Genomic DNA, 22,647 nt, shown 5'->3' with positions numbered 1-22,647 from the left:
TCTCTGGCCGCTTTTAAGATTCTTAATTTGTCACTGGTATTTGCAAATGTTATTATAATGTGCCTTGGCATCGGTCTTTTGGGGTTCATTGTGTTTGGGACTCTGTGAGCTTCTTGGACTTGTGTGAGTTTTTTCTTCCCTATATCAGGGAAGTTTTCTGTCATTATTTCTTCGAACAGGTTTTCTATTCCTTGCTCAGTTTCCTCTCCTTCTGGCACCCCTATTTTGTGGATGTTGTTTCGTTTTGTGTTGTTCAAAAGTTCCCTTAGGCTTTCCTCCTGTTCTTTAAGTTTTTTTTTCTAGATGCTGCTCTGGTTGGGTATTTTTTCCTACCTTGTCTTTTAGATCACTGAATTCTTTCTCTGACATATTGCTTGCCTCCATTTCATTTACTTCATTTTCTGGTGATGCCTCCTTTTTTTTTTTGTATGCGGGCTGTTTCTTTGTCTCCCCATGATTGCTCCTCTCCTGGTGTCTGGTTATGTAGCTCTCTCTCTTTCCTGCACTGACTTTCTCTGGGCAAGATCTGGCCTTTCCGTGAGAAGGTGCAGAGCTTGTCCAAGTCTGCGTATTCATGCTGCTTGAGACCTGGTATTCGTGGGTTCGCAGCTGGTCCCTGTATGCTGTGGTTGTAGGGTCCTGGCAGGTATTCATTTCTTCCCAGTTGAAGGTAAGGCTAGGCTTCCGATCACAGACACTCTCTCCTTCAAGATGGTGCAGTATCTGCAGCAGAACCGGTTGCTTTGGGAGAGATTTCAGCAGCAGTGGAGGCTGCCTGGTCAGGGGAGCCCAGTCCAGCAGTCCCCCACAGTCCCTTAGAATATAGCTGTCCCTCACTCACAAATAGACACTCCCCATATGTCCACACACTCTCCTTTTGTTCTCTCACTCACACACTATCTTGCAGCCTGCCTTCCCATCGGCAGCCATCTTTGATCTCTGAATTATTTTTTATAGAACTCAGTATTTTCTTTATGTGGACATACGTTATCCCCATAAGATAAAAGCTCCCAGAGGACATTTTTATTTTATTTCAATAAATATTAACTGATACGCAGGCTCTGGGAGAGGTGGTAGGGACATAATAGTGAACAAAACAGAGATGGTCCTTGGCCTCAAGGAGCCTCCAGTGTTATGAGACAGATGTTAAACAAATAAGCGTAGAAATAAACTTATAGTTCATGACCAGGACTCATGCTACAAAAAGGAAGAACAGGGTATCTCAACAGAAAACAGAGGGGTGCTATTTTGAGTTGGGGGACAGAAAGGAAAAAAATTTTAAGCCAGAATGTAAATGTTCAGTAGGAGTCAGCTAGGGGCGAAGAGGGGAGAGAATGCGTCAGACAGAGGGTACAGCATATGCAAAGGTCCTGAGATAAGAAAAGCATTCAAGGAACTTGCAGGGGGTGGGTCAACGTGACTGGATGACATTGAGTAGGAGAGAAAATAGAATGAGATGAGGCCATTGAGGTAGGCAGGGTGGACCGTGCCTTGTAGATGATGTGTTTTAAGCAGGGAAGTCATGTGATTTGAGATTTTAAGAGAGTAACCTGGCTCCAAGTGGAGAAAGCTTTGGAGGGGAGCAAGTATGAAAGCAAGGAGACCAGATAGGATGCTGCTGCAGTCATCCAGGCAAGACTAGGGTACTAGTGGTCAGAAGCAGGCAGGTTTGACATATATTTGGAGACATAATTCACATGGCCTGGGGACATACGGCAAGCAAGGAGTGAGGATAGGTCTGGAATCAGAATGACTCCTAGATTTACAGCTTAAATAACTAGAGAGATAGTGCTGTCATTTACTAAGAAGAGAAAATCTAGTGGAAGAGCAATATGGGGCAAGATTTGTATATTCCATTTTAGGCATATAGGGACCAGAGGAAGAGGAGAAATACCAGGAAGTACACTTTCCTGATAGCCAAGAATAAAGGGATGTATCCTAAATGAGGAAGTGGTCAGTGGTTGTACTAGTATATGAGATCAAGTGACAGAAGACAGATGTGTCTGTCATATTATAGGTTGTCAATGAATGTCTGTTGGGTGCATAGATGGAGAGATGGGTACATGGATGTGTGCATGGGTGCCTGGATGGATATGCACATGAATAGAAGGGTGTATGGATGTATACATGCATGGATGGGTGAATGGGTATATGGATGAATGTGTGGGTGCATGGATGTGTGCATAGATGCATTGATGGATATGTGCATAGTTAAATGGTGAGTGCATGGATATATGCATAGGTGCATAGAGGTGTGTGCAGGGGCAAGATGGATGTGCACATGGATGCTGGATGAGTATGCAAATGGATAGATACACAGATGTATTCATAGATGCATGGAGGTAGTGGCTCCAGCTACATAGAATTGTAGTCAGTTCCTCAAGCAGTAACTACTTCTCTCCTTCACAGAACCAACCATCCCCTGTATCTAGAGAACTCTTTATGTCACATCCACTCCTCTTGACATTCTTCAGATCTTAGGTCTTATGTCACTTACTCAGAGATACTTCACTGAGTACTCCAGCTAACATGGCTCTCTCACTACCATCTTCACAGCACTGATGAAATTCTCAAATCACCATTTCTTTGTTTAATGGTCTCTCTCCTAATTAGGTGGTTCAGTCAACAGGGCAGGGACCTTGTTCATCATTTATAAATCTTCAGAACTCAGCAGAGTGCCTGGTGCATAGAAGGGACTTGGTGCCTATAAAATAGATGTATAGGTGGGTAGGTGTGTGGATGGGTGGGTGGATGGATGGATGGTTGTTTGGATGGATAGGTGAGTGAGTAGATGGATAGTTATATGGATGGATGGATGGTGGATAGGTGGATGGATAAGTGGGTGGGTGGTTGGGTGGATGGATGGATGGATGGATAAGTGGGTGGGTGGGTGGGTGGATGGATGGATGGATAGGTGGGTGGGTGGGTAGGTGGATGAGTGGATGGGTAAGTGGGCAGATGGAAAGATGGACTGATGGAAGAATTGATGAATGGAGCAAAGGGAAGGAGAGAAGGGGAAGAGTTGGAGGGAGGGGAAAGGAAGGGATGAAAGGTGGGTGGGTGGGTGGGTGGATGGATGGATGGACGGACAGATGGAAAGATGGACTGATGGATGAACTGATGAATGGAGCAAAGGGAAGGAGAGAAGGGGAAGAGTTGGAGTGAGGGGAAAGGAAGGGATGAAGGGTGGCTGGGTGGATGGATGGATGGATGGATGGATGGATGGATGGATGGGTGGATGAGCGGATGGACGGACAGACAAACAGATGGGCAGAAGAACCTCATTCCCTTCTAACCTGTGCTCAGGACAACTGACCTAGTCTCGCTCAGCCTCTGCCTAGCTACCAGCTGTCAAAGCCCAGAATGGTCGCAGAGAAGATGCCGAAGGCTCCCAAGTGCTAAGGGACTTAAATTCTCTTTGATATGGCAATTCTGCTGTGCAGCCTCAGCCAGAGCTGTGGCAACACCCACTAGCTTGTTCCTGTTTTACTATCTTAGATAAACAAGGCAGGGTCAGGCTACTGGGCACCAGGAAGGAGGGAAAAGGGAGATTTTAAAAGACAAAGAGGGAAAAAAACACTCTAATAGGCAAACAAACAACAAAGAAACACTTTTAAAATGCACCGTTTCTTAGGGAGGGGGTCAAGTGCCCCACTCAAAATATTCAGAAGAAGACAAGCGAGAGACACATGAAGTCTGAGGGATGACCTCTACTAAGCACTGCCTGACATTAGCAGAGGCAGTTATTAGCATTTGGTGAGATCTTTTTAAAAATACACACGCGTACACAGAACTGATTAAAGAATTAGGGCTCCTATTTTCCTACACTTTTTATTTAACCCTTGTGGAAAGTAGCTTTCTCTTTTATAGCTCTGTTCTCAGGAGCCCTGAACTCTACCTCTGACTTCAAAAAGCCATTACAGCATTGGCCAGTGTGGCTCAGGGTTAGAGCACTGGCCCACGCATGGAAGGATCGAGGGTTCAATTCCTGAGGGCACGTACCTGGGTTGCAGGTTTTATCCTCTGCCCAGTCAGGGCATGGGCAACCAATTGATGTGTCTCTCTCACATCAATGTTTCTCTCTCTCTCTTTCCCCAACCCTTCCTTTCACTCTCTCTAAAAATCAATAGAAAAAATATCCTCGGGTAAGGATTAACAACAGAAAAACAATTAAAAAGAAAAGCATTACAAAGGCTAGAGAGAGGAGGAAAGAGAACCAAGTCTGCTTTTCAAAAGGGAAAAAGGAGAAGGCGTACCAGTCCCTGACATTCTGAAGACAGGTTGATCTCGGAAATGCTAACTCTAAAGCAGTCAGCCCCTTGGCAGCTCCTGGGCTCTCTCTCCATACATATCTATAAGCTGGACCTCTGCCTGGTAGACATATCCTGTTGCCAATATAACCTCAGCCACACAAGGATGGGCAGTTAGTGGTTAAGATCTCATGTCAACTGGTCTTAACACTTACTAGTTGTGTATCCTTGGCAGTGGCTTCAGTATAAGCCTCAGTTTTCTCATCTGTTAAATGGGGATAATAATAATAATAATTGCCATGTAAGGTTATTGTAGGAAATAAATTAAATAACCTATGTGAAAAGTGGATCAATGTTGGCTGTTATTATTGTTGTCAATGATTCCTGTATTTAATATTTAGAAAGCACTATGTATATGTAAATACCTTATAACTCATTAAATTCTCATTACAACCTTATGAGGTAGTAGTAGTGCTCTCCTCATTTTGTAGGAGATAGAGACCAGAGAGGTTAATTAACTTGTACAAAGTCATACAGCTACAAGGTGACGGAGATGGTACTCCAACTTCAGCTGACTGATTCCAGGGTCTATGCTCTTAGCTCCTACATTAGGTTTAACCCTTTGCACTCGCTTGCTTTTTTCTCGATTCCTTTATTCTAATGCTAACCGTGTCGAGTCACACTCGACATCCGAGTGCAAAAGGTTAAGTATGATCCTTCCACAGTTCAGTTTTATCAATCCCTGGCTAAGCCAGTATCTCATATTATCCTTCCAACCTCCGAGTGAGATAAAATTCAGCAGGGATTCATATTGTTCCCATTTTATAGATTCTAACACTGAGGAGCAGAGCAGCTCAGGACTCTCACGTTAACTCTGAGGCTATCACTAAAGTCCATGAGGTCAAGACTGTGTGTTTCTTGTCCACTCTTGTGTCCCCAGAGTTTAGTACAGTGCCTGACACAGAGGAAGTCCTTGGCAGGTACCACCCCAATACCAACTTTGTCCTTAAACAGCATTTCCCAAAGCCTGCTTCATAAGACACCGTCTCAACACATACTTAGTGGAAACAGAAAGCACAGCCAAGTTCAGGTGGAATCATAACATTATAAGTAAAATAAAAATAAATAAATAAATAAGTAAAATCAATGCATAGCAACTTACTACGTACACCAAGAAGCACTACAGGCAAGAAACCCGTTTGATTCTTTTTTTTTTTTTTTAAGAAAAATCCCTCAACATCTTTTAGAAAATGCTGCCCTGGATAATAATCTAATTACTAAGCCATTTCAGGGAGTGCTTCCTGTGCACCATGCACTGGCTTTATACATTACCAGAGGCCCAGCACGCACGGAATCGTGCATGGTTAGGGTTAAGCTCCCCTCCCCAGGACACTCTGCGATGCTCGCGGCCCTTCGACTGCTCCACGAAACTCCCCCACCCTGCGACTGTTTCACAAAACTTGCTGCTGCCTAGGTGACTGCTCCACTAAGCTCATGAACACCCCGCGAAACAGCCCACCACTGCCGCTCAACAGTCCCCAGTCCCGCCCCGCCGCCAGCCCCCCTCATGGTGAGCGGCTCGGGGGCTGGGGGAGAGGGGGGACTGAGAGGTGCTCCATGCACTTCATGGTGACCAGTAGCCCGTGCGGTCGTGATGCCACCTAGCTCTTTATATATATTAGGATTAATTCATTAAATTCTTAAAATAGTCCTAAGAAGTAACTGTTATAATTATCCCCATTTCACAGATGAGGAAGCACAGATCTGTAAACCTCTTTATCAAAACAAATGGGGAAAAAAAAACCTGCACCTACCCTTGTGGCCAAGCTGTCCTGAGTTACAGAGGCAGCCCACTGTCCAAGGTCAACTGGTCCAAATCCTGCCAATTCCAGGAGCTCTCAGCCTTGACCTCAGGCCCTCAAAGGGCTACTAGTATCCAGACCACATGGCTGTCCTTCTGGGATTTGCTCACTCTATGAAATGCACCAGATGGCAGGTCCTTCTCCCTGGCCAATCTCCCAACTGCCATCTGTATTCCACTATGAACACAGGACTGTGCCTTAGATAATTCTAGTGCTAACATTCCCATTGGCCTCAGAAGGCATGGAATAAATTCCAAAAGGATGAAGTAGTTCTGAAGGGCCTGGGAGACACTTGAGATGGGTATAAAAATGGAAAGCCAATCTGGATCCAGATCGGCCAGCTCCAAAACTTCCCACAGATAGGGTGACTTTGGGGTGACTCCCCAGTCTGATGAATCCAGTCAACCACACTTAGACCCTAGGCTGTGGTTTGGAGCCAACCATCGTGGAATGAAAACAGAGAAGTCGCCATTCCTGTCTTCAGAGTGCTCCCACCTGACCCCTCAACTATTTCACTAGCCTCATCTCCTAAACCCTCCTCCAGGTTAACTTACAAATCCCTGAGCTGGTCATGATTTATCCCACAATTACATGCCTCACTACAGGTTATTCCCATACCTGGAGGGTCATGGTCCCTCAGCCTTTTGGAAACTTTCCCTTTTTATACCCATCTCAAATTTCTGCTCCTCCATGAAGGAAGGCTTCCCTAGCATTCACCTGCACTCTGCCTCCAAAACACTGGCTACTTCCTCCTCCATGTTAACAGAGCAGCAGACACAGTCCTCTGCACCTTAGTGCATTGCAGTAATTCCTTATAGAGACAAGAAACACCTAACATGGGGCTTGTCGCCAAGAAACGGTTTCCTAAACACTCAATGAATAAGTGAATCAATCTACTTGTTCACAAGCCAACACAGCAGAAACAAGTGAAAAACAATAGAGGAACACAGTCAAGGACTAGAACAGAGGCTGGCAAACTTGTTCTGTGAAGGACAAGACAGTAAATATTTCAACAGTGAGCCATATGGCCTCTGTTGTAACTACTCAACTCTGCCATTATGGCACAAAGGCAGCCATAAATGGTACATGACTGAGTAGGTATAACTGTGTGCCAAAACAATTTTATTTTAAAAAGCAGGCAGCTGGACAGATTTGGCCTGTGGGCCACACAGTTTGCTGACCCCTGGATTAGATTATTGAATACATCTCAAAATGGCATAAAGGAGATAAGCTCATTCTTAGCAAGTCATCCTCTATTTTGCCCTAAGGACAGCCGGCCAGTCCTAAACAGAGGAAGGGAGGGAGGGAAGAGGGAGGGTTAGGGGAGAAGGGTGGAAGGAATGCCATCTCCTAAGAAAGCCTGAATAGTTTCTGGATGATTAAGAAGATTTTCTCAAAACTCTCTCAGACCTCAGGCTTCAAACCCTCAGGGCAGACATGAGAACAAAACCTAAGTGAGCTACAAGTTAGTGACAGATTCCAGATGCGACTTTAGCCACAAACTTAAGGTACAGATCTGTGGTGCTGTTTGGTTTGGTTTGGTTTTTTTGGGATTTTTACGATTTTTACTAATACTGTCATTAGTAATACTATGTTTACTAATACTGTCATTTCTATTGATACATTCTTCTCTAACTGAATGTCTTGAAAAAGAAAGAAAAATAGAAAATTTGTTCAAGGTAGAAAAACAAATCCCAAGGACATTTAATTAAAGCAATAGGTTTCTTGACTATAAAAGAAGAAAGATGTGACATTTCCCAAAATCCAGCTTCCTCCCCTGCCCGTCTCCCAGGGCATGAACAATCCAAATACTTCCCCCAGAAACGTCCTGATGCTGTTACCAACACGCCCGAACGCATTACATCCTGTCCATCCGGACAGAACGTGTTTCGTGTTGCTCTTTCTTCCCCCTCCCTAATAAATGCATTTGAAAAGACGTCTGGGTTATTGGTTTGCTCTTTCTTCTTCCGTCCTGGTTGTTGGCTGATGCTATCTCTCCACCAGCGTCCGGCCATTTCTTGCCTCAAGTGAGCGGTTTCCTGCCAGCATCGCCCCAGCAGAAACCTGCAGCCTGGCCCATCTCGCTACGGGCAGGGAAGGGGCGTCCCAGGGTCCCTCTTCAACGCCCCTGAGCTGGCCCATGTGGCTTAGGTGCCTGGGCTCCTTTCTTCATCTATAAATTAGGGCACCCCCTTCCCACTGAAGATGGTGTGGGGAAATGAAGTATACTTGAAAGAGGAGTGAAATCATCCTGCAGGAAAGCCTGAAACATACAATGAGATCAGACAGGTGAGGAAGCCTGAGAGGAACAATGACTGCTTCCCAATAATTATGACAGCAAGGTACCCATTACCAGGCCCCATGGCAACTGCATGCCAGGCCCTGGCCAGGCTTTGCATATTTTATCTCATTTCATCCTCACCATGAGCCAAGAAGTAGGGACAATTATGGTCCAAATTTTTAGGCCAGGAAATGATGGCTTGCAGAGATGCGAGGGTTCAACCAGGGCCATGAAGCTGGTACCTCACACCCAAAGCCAGGAATACAGTCGGTATTTAGTAAATGCTGGTTAGAGCTGAACGCACAAGTGAACTACATAGTAAAGTATCGTCGTCTCTTAACTCCCCCAACCTCTGTGGACAGCTAACCGGGCTCTGTTTTCAAAAGTAAGAGGAAGGGAGAGGTGAGGTGACCCCAGGTGAGCAATAAAAATAACCCAAGAAGAAAGCAAAGAAACCCAAACACATCCTAAAACTCAGCGTGGCTGTTCTTCCTCTAGAAAGCACCCCCTGAATGCTCCTGGCTGCACTGGGCCCCCCTGCCTGCCCGCCCCCCCACCTCTGCCGCAGTTCCTCCCAGCCACCGTGCTCCCAGTCTATGAAGAATAACAATGGAGAAGATAATCACACTAACACTGTGTGTGAGCCCTGCCCTTCTGACGGTGCATCTGAGCCAAGGCCAGGACAGGAAGATGACACTAATTCCTTACGTTCAAAAAATCCACAAAAGGTGCCACTGGGTGAATATGGAGATGCACACAATAATGATAACAACAACTGGAAGCCGGGTATGAACTGTACAGTTATCCATGAGTGTGGGGACGTGATGACTGGGTCGAGCTCACTCACCCAGCGTGGAAGGTCAACCCTGAAACACAGAATCCTGAGGGAAGGGTTTATGGACCATCTTTCCTGTCCTCAGGCATTTGACAGACCCAGATACCAGGCTCCGCCGGGCCATGTGGCTCGTCGGCTCTCACAGCCGGAAGAGACAGGAGAGGAGAGACCCGACCATCTGGCCTCCAGCCCTGAGCTCTCTCCACTACTGTCCCTTCCATGAGCAGTTCCTCAAGGAAGAGAGTGATCAGAGCTGTTGACCTGCAAAATAGAAATTTTAACGAAGTCCCTAGTAAGAGTGGGAGAGTTTATGCATGTGAGTATGAGAGTACTCGTGAGTGCAAGTGTGTGTGTGTGTGTGTGCATGTGTGTGTGCTGGAGGGAGGGTGTCACAGCAAGGCCCCTAGCTTTCATCTCGTTCCTGTAAACGTGAAAAAGGACCCCTGGGAAAATCATGCTCTGGGCCTGAGAAGCCAGAATCCAACTCAATTATGGTTTTCTGTGCTTAAACAGAGCCTCCGTCTTCACAAAATGCCCTGGCTTTCATCTGGCCTCAGCGTTACTTACGTTGTCATCATCATTGACATCATTATCCTCCTCATCCTCCCAGCCACAGCACCATCCGGTCAGCGCAGCCGGCGCACGGCACTTAAGGCAAGGCCACCGTTCTCAGCCGGGAACACTGGGCGTCTGGGGATTGGGGGGTGGATGCTACTGACACCTGGTGGGTAGAGGCCAGGGAAGGTGCTGAACACCCTCCAGTGCAGAGGACAGTGCCCTGTAAATGAATGATCTGGCCTCAGATGTCACAGGACTGAGGTTGAGAAACTCTGAGCTGGCCCTTTACGGGCCATCACTGGAGACTCCCAAGATAAGCTCCTACCTGGGGCCTGAGAGCTGGTAAGTCAACATCCGGTGGCATGCCCAGATGCTGCTCGCTGCTCCTAAGCACGGCTCCCTGGGCCCCCAGTCTGCAGTGAGGAAGGGCCACACTGTGAACCTACACATCCCCTGCCTGGAAGCCCCTCAGTCTAGACCCTTGCTTACTTTGGGGGCATAAATATAGTCCTGTGATTTTATAAAAGACTATGAGGACTTCTCCAACCTCTCGAATAGGTCAAAGGAAGACTGTGATTGATAGCTATCTTTTTTTCTGCTCCAAGATGCTAAAAGGGTGGCACTGCCCACGTCACCCCCATCCACGGGGCATCAGCTCTGTCAAATTCAGGGGCCTGATGAACGTCCTAGCAAAGCCCTCAGCTGCCCACACGCATTGCAGAGCCAGCTTCACCAGCTCTGGGTCCTGGCGACCATTCTGCTCCTGAGGGCTCTGCCTTCTGGAAGCAGGCTGGAGGCAGAACAGGGAGCAGGGAGAGAAACCTTTGATTTGGCCCATTCATTGGGGTCTGATTTCCAATTCCGTCCAGCCAAGAACCCAAGTCAGGTCCTGCTCAAATCAGGGAGGCAGCCCCAGACAGGCGAGTGCACACCTCATTTCACTTATTCCTAAATGTTATGCATGGTGACGCCTGTTTCAAAGCCCGGGACACTGATGGGGAAGGGGCTGGATCAAGTGCATTCCGGCCCCGTGGTCCAGCCGGGACTCACAGGCCAGGCGCAGAACTCACATGACTTCCGGACTGGAGGGATGAAGATCCAGGAGCCCAGCCCCCTGACCCTGGGGCCCACGTCTTTTTTATCTATGTGTCCCAGTGCTGGGTATGTGGCAAAGGCTAAGACGCTGATTTCCTTTGAAACAAATCCTGCTGCTTCTCTTTTCAGCCTGTTAACAGGCTTGGGGGGGGGGGGGGGTAGGGGTCCTACACAGCTTGAGTGACCCCAAAATCTGGCCCCAAGCTCTTTCCCGATGTCTCCCAAGGCAAGGAGGCCCTGCCTCTTTGCAGCTCTCTGCAACACCACACACTATTACTTGGAGCCTGCTTTGTGAGGTTCCTTCTTGGCAGCTCATTTTCTTCTCTTAATTGGTCTTTAGTGTGGCAGGGAGACCAATGCCTGTGACATGAGCACTGCGGGGCCATGAGGGGCAGCAAGACCCGCTCTGAGCAGACTGAGGCCGGCAGGACCTCTGAGCTTTTGCTCCATGCTGTGAGCTCACTCAACGCTGGTCAGGAAAAGAGACTAAAGCTGCTCCCACCCCTCCCACCCCCTAGGGTTTCCGCCGGCCCCGGACGCCGTGTCTCTAACACAGAACAAGCCCCCGCATGTCCCTGCCATCGCTGGGTCATGCCTTTCTCCTCTCTGGGACTCAGCTTGCCCTTATCTGAAAGTTGAGATGATTAGACTGAGGTTCCTTCCAGTTTGCACCCATGTAGCTCTTTTTCCGCGGCACTTGAGCACGTTCTTTGGCTTCTCAGCTGAAGGAAGATTATCAGGCAGCGCCTCCTGGTGACCGTCAAGAGGAGAGGCCCCAGTTGGATGGTGTCCAAGGCAATCCATACAGGGAGGAAAAGGCATCTAAGTGTCTGCAGCCAACCAGCTCTGTGACCCTAACACTGGCAAGCAAGGAGACTAGGGCTTAAAGCAAAAGCACAGTCCTGCCACACACGCAGGTCCTCCGCCCACCGTGACAATGAAGGCAGAAGGTCTTCAGAAGGTAGAGCTTGAAAAACAATGCCAGCACCGGTCACCCAGGGTGTCCTGGTATCTGGTTACAAAGCCTGTCCCCCTCACTTCTCCTCCACAAAGTACCGGCCGGAGAAGGGAAAGACAAAAGTGCTAAAGAAAGAAATGGATCAGATGATGAAGCTAAACTGAGCCTGTTCCCAAGGGCAGGGCTGACGCAGGGCCAGGAGCGCCAGCAGGTCTCCGTTTGCCTGCAGAAGGGAGGCCATTCCCAAGTGAGGGGTAAGGTCAACAGGGAGATCGGGCTGTGAGGCACCCCATCTTCAGAATCCCATGGGGATGGCGGTGGGACATATTCACCCCAAGAGAAGAACCACAGACCCCCTCAAATGACCGTGAGCCTCCAGGGCCACTACCCAGATGTCACTCCAGAGATAATGAGATATGGTCCTCACCCCCAGAGCTCACAGTCTGGTAGGGAACAGACAGGGAAAGTGGGCATGGAGGACACTGCAAGTTAAAGCACGTGCTTTGGGTGAGACTGACATGAGTTCGAGCACAGGCTCTACCTAGTACCACCTGTGTGACTCTAGGCAAGTTACTTAACCTCTCTGGGCATGCCCATCCTTCCAGCCCTGGCCACCTGGTATAGTAAGTCATCAACAGCAGCTCCGTGTAAGTGCTGTACCACTTTAAGGGAGACTATCCTCGGTGATCTGAGTGGGCCTGACTCAACCCATTGAAAGGCGTTAAGAGCAGAACTGAGGCTTCCCTGAAGAAAAAGAAATTCTGCCCACACACAGCCTGTCCGTGGACCTCAGACTTGCCAGCCAGCCTCCACGATCACAATGAACTCCAGGCACTAAATCTCAATCTATTATCCCGCCCTGGCCAGCGGGCTCAGTTGGTTGGAGCATCATCCCATACACCAAAAGGCTGTGAGTTCGATTCCCAGTCAGGGCACACACCTAGGCTGCAGGGTTGATCCCTGGTCGGGGCTCGTACAACAAACAACCGATCAATGTTTCTGTTTCTCTCTCTCTCTCTCTCTCTCTCTCTCTCTCTCTCTCTCCCCCCCTCCCTCCCTCCCTCCCTCCCTCCCTCCCTCCCTCCCTCTTTCTCTTTTTCCCCTCTCCTCTCTAAAATCAATAAAAAACATGTCCTTGGATAAGGATTTTTTTTTTAAAGAATGTTAAAAAAAAATAATCTCACTGTATCTACCCCACTAGCCCTGCTTTTCTGACACACCGCTGTGACCACCCCATCCAAGCTGGTCTCCTAGTCACCATCGCATCACTCCATTTTAATTCTCAGCATCAAACTCAACACCACGTGACACATTTCCTGTGCATCCTTTCACTGTGCCCTAGAGCAGCGCTGGCCAGGAGAGCTTTCTGTTGATGATGGGAACGCCCAGGAACTGCACTGTGCCGACAGGGTGGCCACCAGCTACTGGGGGGCTATGGGTCACGTGAAATGGGGCTAGTGCCTGAGAGGTGAATTTTTAATTCTATTTCCTTTTCGTGAATAGAAGGTTAACTTCCACACGAGTCTAGAGGCCACCCCAATGGACAGCTTGGGTCTAGAAAAGAAGGACCACAGAGCAGGAAGCTGGTTAGCCTTAACCATCACCAAATCATCACCACGTCCCCAGTCCCCAGTGACCGAAACAGAGGACGTGCTATCGATATTTACAATGAATGAATGAGCCATGTGTAGGTGAGCGGGGCTGCATTAAGTCCCTTGCACTGGAGAATGCTAACGCCGTCCTACACCTGTGTAAGGGATTCCTAAAAACCCACGGAACAGGACAACAGGGGACGTACAAGGAAGGCAGACGAAGGACAAAGATGCTGCAACTCGCCAGACACTGGGGCTGTGGGAGAGGTGGCTCTTTCCCAGCGCCCAGCCCTCCCAGAGGTGGAAGCAACGGGAATAACAGGGCAATCAAGGCGGCTCTTCCTCTGTTCTAGGCACAGGAAGGCGGCTCTGATGGGCTTCCTTCAGCACCCAAACTGCAAGGACCAGGGGAGCATCTGAGGCCGCTGTCCTCTTTTGGAGCCACTTCACATCCAGTTTGCACCTGGCTGTCAGTTCCTCCCTGGACCCGCAGAAGGAGCCGAGGGGGCCCAACAAAGCAAGCTCCAGGGAGGTTGCCAGGGTGGGGGCGGGCGCCTGTCTGTCAGGGGCACCCTGGCCTTCTCGCTCTCCCCTTGCCTGGCTGGCTGAGCCTCTTCTTAGACGTACCAGCATCTCACTCCAAGCCATCCTCCTACTCTGCAGCCGGTGTTTGTTTGAAAACTGGATGAGTGAGCCAGGCATCCTCTGCTCAAAGCCTACAATGCAAGCTCTGAGCCATGATCCTCCGAGGGGGCTGGCCCTGCCCACTAATCTGACCCCAGTTCCCGCCGCTCTCCCAGCATTCCCAGTGGGCCGGCCACACTGGTCTCCCTGGCACAGGCTCCCTCCTGCCAGTAGGCACTTCGCATGTCCCCGCCACCCCTTTGTCATCAGAACTCCTCCTTCTTCTTTAGGTCTCAGCTCCATCCCGAAGCCCCGAGAAGGTCCCCAAGCCCTGGAACCCACCCAGCACAGTGCCAGATGCATAGTGGGTGCTTGAAAACTATGTAGGGGGGGGAGGGGTAGGAAAAGAAGGGGGGAAGCAGTCTTCCATTATCTGGAGCTTGGGTTTTTCCTTGGGAAAGTGAAGACGCAAATGAGCATACATTATTAAAGCAATCACAGGAACATGCTCTTCAGCAGCCAAGTCAGTGTCACCCTGTGACCTCAGCTCTGTATGACCTTGGGGGAGGGGGGGCGGTGCAGAAATGGGGCTGTGTGCCCTGGGAAACTGCTTGGGGTTCTGCTTTTATTTCTGGTCAGGGAAAGGCAGGCTACCCCTAGAGAACAATCAAGCCAAGCACGGGGAGATGGGCTCTAAAGAAGCGGCAATGTTGAGAGAGACAGTGGCTCAGAGGGAAGAGAAGACAAAGACAAACAGGGAGCGGAATTAGAAAAGCTGAAGGCTACGGGTCCTTTGGAGACAAAAGAAAAAGAGAGGGATAGGAAGGAGAGAGGGATAGGAAGGAGATGGAGGAAAGCGAGACGGGGCAGAGAACGGCTAGAGGACCCTGGTGATGGTGATGAAGGTGTTGGTGATGAAGGTGGTGATAGTGATAAGGTGCCTGGCATATAGTAGGCATTCAATAAATGTTGATGTATGAGGGAATGTTGTATTTTTTTTTAATTTCAGGCCCCAGCTGATATGATAAGGAAAGGTGAGGAGACCCTGGCTTTGGAATCCCTTGAGCTTGTTGATGGAATAATTAAGCATTCTTTGGTGTCAGGCTAAGGCTGATCTAACAATCTAAGAGACAAAAGGTTAAACTTTCCTACCTTTGGGGCATCTTGGACACTGGGAAATAAAGATAACCCCAAAATCCAAAGAGAAAACTAAATTACTGGTAGAGTCACAACTATAAAATAAAGTCTCCCCTATCCTCAGAGAGGAGAGGAGAGGAGAGGAGAGGAGAGGAGAGGAGAGGAGAGGAGAGGAGAGGAGAGGAGAGGAGAGGGGAGGGAAAGAGAGAAAGGGAGAGAGGGAGAGAAGAAGAGGGAGAGAGGGACAGGGACGGGAACAGGGAGGTGGGGAGAGGGCGAGAGAGAGAAATTACACATATTCTTGGTCAGGTACAAAGCTTTTTTGTCTCCATGAGTTTCTCAATACAACCTGTATCCCTTCAGTCATTTAACAAACATGCATTGAGTCCCCACTACACACTAAAATTTAAAGTATCTAATTTCATCATTGTAGGAGACTCCAGCTGAGGGCTGGAGAGACCGAGATGAAATAAATATAGTAAGAAGGAAGAACCAAGAACTAGTTTGTTCCTTAGTTTGGGATAAAATTTTGGATTAAGGTGAAAGGCAGGAAATAATGGAACCATTTAGAAGCTTCAAGGAACCAATGATAATTTTTGAGGGAAGAAGAGAATTTAAGACAAGAAGGGTTGGTAGAGAATGGATCGCTGCTTCCCCCTGGTGGAGAAGAGTAGCAAACACATCATACGGCTTTCCTGCACTTTCTTCAACAAATATAACCTGGACGAGGTGCTAGGAACAGAGGGATGAATAGTAGCATACTGCACCTGTCCTTGGGGAGGTCACAAGCAGATGAGGGAGTCAGACAAAAAGGTGACAATCCGTCTAAGGCAGGACCAATGGGTAACAGAAGCATTCATTCATTCACCCAACAAAGTGCAGAGGCCTTGAGTCAGGGGCTTGAGAATAAGCAGGATTCATGGGGAGGACACAAGTGGGAGGGAATTCTAAGCAGTGGGCTGAGTACCAAGAAGTGAAATCCATGCGTGATCTAGGAAATTCCAAGTAATTAGTAGATCTGTACGACACTGAGGGTTGGAGGGGGGAATGTAAGCAGCACGGTTCCAACTAGAAGCCAAATCCCAAGGTGCTTTGCAATCTGTGGGAAAGACTATGTATGTGAAGCCACTGGTGAGTTTCACATACATAGCGAGTGTGCAGGAGGCAGCCAATCGATGTTTCTCTCTCATCGATGTTTCTACCTCTCTCTATCCCTCTCCCTCCTCTCTCTAAAATCAATTTTAAAAAATTTTGAGAGAAATATGTATTGCGTCCCTACAATGTGCCAGACATTGAGCTGGGGGTGTCTGACTGCAAACAAAATAGTGAGCAGAAACAGGTAGATAGATCCCTGCCCTTCTGCAGCTCACACTCTACTGGGGGGAGAGGCATCTGTTAGAAGAAATCACTCCCCACAAAAGGTTAAAGTTAACATGTGGAAAGTGGTACGAACACATACAGAGGCAGAGCAGAGTTAGGACACTGAGAGCCGTTTGCTGAGCTGAGCTTCCCTTGTTGCCCAGTGCAACACCTGGCCCTGCTCTCAAGGACCCAGTGGCTTAAAGGCTGGCATCGGAGGCAGGACATGGTCAACGGAAGCTCAGCTGCTTGGCAAGAGCTGATAGAGGCAGGAGGATCAAGGAGATTGGCATTTTTCAACCATAGTGAGGTGTGAAATTAAGTGGCAGGTCCTTTCCAGCATTTGGTAAATTGTGTAAAATAAAATAGAAAAGAATGTAAAATACTGCGCATAGTAAGAATTGGTACTGTTTCATGAAACTAATTTCAGTTGTGTATGTATATATTCATGTGTTCGTGTATAATGTGTGTGTACAAGGTTGGAATATAAATCATGTTACTGTGTGTCTTTTTTAATATTTTTATTGATTTCAGAGAGGAAGGGAAAGGGAGAGAGAGATAGAAACATCAATGATGACAGAGAATCATTTACTGGCTGCCTCCTGCCACCCCCTACTGGGGATCGAGCCCACAACCCAGGCATGTGCCCTGACCGGGAATCGAAACATCACCTCCTGGTTCATGGGTCAACACTCAACCATTGAGCCACACCGGCCAGGCAATGTTCTGATTACTGTGTGTCTTGATCAAAAAAGTTTGAAAAACACCAGATCAGATGCTCTCTCAGGGTCTCCCCAGCCCAGGATGTCACAGGGGTGGCTGCTCAGCCCACAGAGGGCTGACATAAAGGCCTGTCTCAGGCAGAACTGGAGTCCGCTCCACTTATGAGGACTCTGCCACACTCAGTAGCCCAATTCTGATGAGGAGCTATGAACTGAAAAGCAATGACGAACCTAATCTCACATGCTCACTCTCATGCACTGTGGGGGGCAGGGGGAGAGGAGAGGGAGAGGCATAAATTGGTAAAAACTTTTTGGAAGGCAAACATGGCAATGTCCACCAGAAGTCTTAAAATATGTAAACTTTTTGCTGCAGGAACCACACTCCTATGCATTCTCTCTAAAGGAGTAGCCATGGATATGCCCAAAGGTAACACTCAGAGCTAAGTGTCTAAAAACAGCAGTGATTGGATAAATGTATTGACAAAGGCCTTAAAATATATTGACAAAAATGTGTATGATACAGCATTGTAATTAGGCACCATTTCTTTTTTTTTTAAGTATATTTTATTGATTTATTTTTTTTTACAGAGAGGAAGGGAGAGGGATAGAGAGTTAGAAACATCGATGAGAGAGAAACATCGACCAGCTGCCTCCTGCACACCCCCCACTGGGGATGCGCCCGCAACCAAGGTACATGCCCTTGACCGGAATCGAACCTGGGACCCTTCAGTCCGCAGGCCGATGCTCTATCCACTGAGCCAAACCGGTTAGGGCAGGCACCATTTCTTAATGGCGCACTAACTACTAGATGTTTCTCATGTAGGTAGAGAGAAGTCACCTTGAAGCAGGTTTTGTCTGTATTGCATGATTGATAGGCCACTCTTAGCCATGCAAATGTTAGGTGAGCCAACAGTATTGTGCTAGAGTAAGGAATCACATGACCTTTACCGTGTTTAACCAGGGGTGATTCTACCGCAACACCTCCCTCTCCTGAGAACATCTGAAAATATCCAGAGACATTTCTGTTTGTCATGAATGGGAGAGGGATGTTACTGGTATCTAATGGGTAGAGACCAGGGGTGCTAACAAGCATCCTTCAAGGACAGGTCAGCCTCCAATTCATGGTCTCTCTTGATGCTGATCACAGCCCTGATCGGGATCTGCTAGCAAAAATAGAATATAAAAGAGCATGCAGGGTTGGAGGGGAGAGAATCTGGGCCAATGACCTGTTTCAGACAGGCTCTGTTTTGTTCACTGATGTATCCTTAGCCCAACTGGCACAAAGTAGTCACTCAATAAATACTTGTTGAAGATTGCCTGTTGAATCCAGCAAGGGCATCTGTGGTTATGTTTCTGCCTGACTGTGCCTGATTCATGTACAACAGTGACACCTTGTGGTGGGAACTGAAACCACCACACAGATGGACCAATAACACTTTTGGCGGGTGTTTGCAGAGCTGATCCCGTAACAGGGAAAAGACCACAGAATTTGTGGAAAATCATAGAGCTAGAGAGAAGCAGGAGGCCTTAAGAGGATGGTATCTGCTGTCCTGCTAAAAAAGGAGGCGGATGCGAGTTTGAATAATTTATAGGAAAGATCAAAGAAATATGACGACATATTTGGATTCCAAACTGATAAGTCACAGAGGTTATTTTGTTAGGTTGAAAAGAAAACACAACAGGTTTTGAAATAATATGGATAAATAATCCTAATTCTATTGCTTAAAGGTAGTATACACTTACCTATTGGTCTGGAAGAAGTAAACCAAAAAAATATACCAAAATGATAATAGTAGGTCCCTAGAGCAGTGGTTCTCAACCTTCCTAATGCCGCGACCCTTTAATACAGTTCCTCATGTTGTGGTGACCCCCAACCATAACATTATTTTCGTTGCTACTTCATAACTGTAATTTTGCTACTGTTATGAATCGTAATGTAAATATCTGTATTTTCCGATGGTCTTAGGCTCTATAGCAGCGGTTCTCAACCTGTGGGTCGCGACCCCCAGGTTGAGAACCGCTAGCAGGGTTGCGGCATTAGGAAGGTTGAGAACCACTGCCCTAGAGGGTGATGCTTAAGGTAGTTATTATTGTTTTTATGTTTTCTGAGTTATTTTATAAAGAATGTGTAATGTTTACGTAAAAAAAAAAATAAGAAGGTAGATGCTGACCCAAAACACAACACTTCAGAATGTTAAGGTAAACGATTCTGGTCTCCTGCGCACGTCTTGTATTTCCAGTGCCTGGACCCTGATTTTCCAGAACCCAGCGTCCCACCACCTCAGAGGCCTCCTTTGGGGCCGAGTTCCCAGCAGCTGCGCTGACCACTTTCGAGTGCCAGGCCCCTCTCCTCTGCTCGCAGGTGGCACTTACCACCCAGAGCTGATACTGTCTCGTCCAGGCCTGCAGCCGCGGCACAGGAACCTGGAGGCCCTGTGGCGGACCAGACGTCCAGCCTGCTCACCTGACATGTGCACATTCCGGAGGCAGGAGAGGGAGGCATTGAGGCGGGCACATTCCTCCTGGTTGGCTCCGTATTTCTCCACGGTTTCACACACCTGCTCATCCGTCATCTCCAAGAGGTCCTCCAGGCTCAGCTGGCCCGGGGTGATTTCCTAGGGAGGGAAGAGTAAGTAGACATCAAGTGCCTAGAGTGGAGGAATGACGTATCAGCCTCCACACTGCCCTCTAGTGGTACCTAGCTGAACACCCTGCACTGTGTGAATGGCTACTTGGTGTAATAGTTGGGTCTCTGATTTGGGGGTCAGACAGGCTTGGGTTTTCTCCCAGCTGTGCCACTCATTAACTAGATGACCTCGAGCAAATCATTTAACCCGCGTAAGCCTCACTTTACTCACCCAAAAATGGGAATCGTAAGTGCACATACTGTGTAGGGGAGCACGTGTGCTTAGCACATGGCGCTCCATAAATGGTATAGTTTATTACTTGTCTGTGTCCCCATGCAGCTTCTAAGTTCCTTATGATCAAGACTCTAATTTATTTATCTTTGGAGGCCTGCCGTGCCTCCTGCTCAGCTCCTACGGCAGTGTCTTGTCCCAAATTCAGGGTGAACTCAGAGCAGGCAGCCCAAGTCTCCTGACGGCTGTCCTCCACTCTCTGATAGTCTTAGGCAGGTATCCCTTGACCGCCACCAGTAACCTCCCTCTTTCCAGAAAGGCTGTGTCTCTAGACACTATCATATGTATACATATTGAAATTTGTCAAACTTCCATATTTACACATCTATAAAAAAGAGCCTTCATTTTATAGGACTTAATGGTATCCAATGTTTTTACATTTATTATTGTTGTTATTTTTCATTGATTAAGGTATTACATATGTGTCCTTACCCCTCATTGGCCCCCCTCCCTCTGTTCATGCCCTCACCCCCCTGGTGTCTCTGTCCATTGGTTATTTGTTGTTGTTATTTAAATAAGAGTTTCAGATAATTGAGGATGGAGATTCTAGCGCAATATACGGCATACTTGTGCCCTCTTGTGGCCTGATATGTGTGTTACAACAAAATCAGACTTTCCCTCTATACACACACACACACACACACACACACACACACACACACACTAAACTAGCAACCAAGAAGAGGAAAAGTGTATAGCACTAAAATTCTATCCAAAAAAGAAAAAAGATGCATGCAAAAGCCATGAAGCCCAACTGGTGCCTTTCAAACTCGCCAGGGCAGGGGACAGAGAGAGAGCAATAACTGAGTGGCTTAGAGGCTTTCTCAAACAGGAACATCTTGCAGGTAAGCCTCACTTTAAGAAAGGTGATGACCAGAATCTGAAAATACAAAATGACTCATATTTAGAAAGGATATTTCCCAACATAAAAGAATTATCCTCTTTGCTGCAGGATACACTTCTGCATTTTAATCTTATAATTTACCTCCCAAAATATTCAATTTACACTGAAGTTTAAGGAGACACACACACACACACACACACACACACACACACACATATCACAGGAGTAAAGATACTAAAAATGGAGAAAGCCTTGACAAACCTGGGCCAAAAGAGCAGATGGACTTCTGTTGGATAAAATAATTAATACTAGTAATAGTAATAATAATAATAATAATAGAAATGGGTGTAGCACTATTTTAAGTGCTTTTCATGGATTTTCTTTTAAAAAGGCAGCCCACATAAAGTAGGTACTTTCATCATCATCATTAGTCTGTGACTAGAACACTGAAATTCAGAGAGGTTAGAACACTGGCCCAAAGTCACACAGTAAGAAAGTTTGAACCCAGACAGTCTGTCCTAGGAGCTTTCTCTGTACTTCTAGTTCCTCCAGAGAAAGGGGCCCTTTGGTGTACACACTGTGAGCTACAGACAGAGCTGGGACCCCCTGTCCTCACCCCCGGGCAATGATTCTCACTGATTAAGGGAAGAACCAGAGCTTGGGTACCTGCAGGCAGGGGGAATCAAAATGAGCAACGCTGTGAAACTTGGGAGCCTGCAGGACCCAAACGGGCAGCAGAATTCAGTTCATTGCCACCGACAGGAATTTATTTCAGTGTGGTAAGCAACTCCGGTTTTCCAAGAGAAGGCGGAGATCTGGGGTTTTATACAAATGCTTTCAACTTTTAAATATTGGCTCAAAAAAATTTTGAACACATCAGCCAAGCAAAAAATGTCTGTGCATCAGATACAGCTTCAGGCCATCGTTTTCAATCCTTGGTCTAGAAGATCTGTCTCTACCTAATCTGTCCTGTTTGATAAATAAATGGTCCCAAAAGCTTCTGAAAAGTGTACTGGGCCATGCAAATAAAATGCACTGTTTATACTTATACAGGGCTGTTCCCATTAAGGATATTCACACAAAACTGTCAGCCTGGGAATGAATTAAAGAAACAGCGACTCATACCCCGCCTGGTGTGCATGTGTGAGATGGGGGTGGAGGAATGGGGGGGGGGGGTGCATCTAGCCCAGGATTATGGGATCTGGTGGGTTCAGGCAAGATCACATCTAGACAAGGTCTGAAAAAGACAAAAGGTGGAAGAGGATCTTCCAGGCCACTTCCAGGAGGAAGCAGGGAGCCCCCTAAGAAATGGTCCATGCCCTGCAGGGAGGGAGGCTCACCTTTCCGCCCCAGGTCAGGGAGGCCCTGGCAACTGGAAAATGGGGGAAGGACAATGCTTTCCATCTCTGCCAACCCCACCCACTCACTAGTGAAATGAGTCCCTTCATCTCTGGGCCTCAGTTTACTGCTCTGCACAATGCGATGGTAGTTGTAACTACGTCAAAAGGTTGTTGCAAGGACTTGAACAATCTCAACACTTGAGGTCCTGCATGGGAAGCCCTTCGCACAAGGCCAGGCACCAAAGATTCGAGGAGAGCTGGTTTTATCCGGA

At 47.5% G+C, this 22,647-nt stretch overlaps 1 protein-coding gene across 1 annotated transcript in view; it reads right to left on the bottom strand.

The window, feature by feature from the left end:
* KSR2 (kinase suppressor of ras 2) overlaps positions 1-22,647 on the bottom strand; it is a gene marked incomplete at its 3' end in the record, with an annotated part of 274,191 nt that overhangs the window by 193,755 nt on the left and 57,789 nt on the right. The window contains exon 3 of the mRNA XM_079762501.1: positions 19,738-19,888. Within this exon, the coding sequence (XP_079618627.1) occupies positions 19,738-19,888 (151 nt within the window). The remainder of the gene's footprint in view (positions 1-19,737; positions 19,889-22,647) is intronic.

This window comes from Cnephaeus nilssonii (assembly GCF_951640355.1).
Source record: "Cnephaeus nilssonii genome assembly, chromosome: 22".
Lineage (NCBI taxonomy): Eukaryota > Metazoa > Chordata > Mammalia > Chiroptera > Vespertilionidae > Cnephaeus > Cnephaeus nilssonii.
Note: the sequence above shows the minus strand (reverse complement) of the source record. Positions and strands in the feature narration are given on the sequence as shown.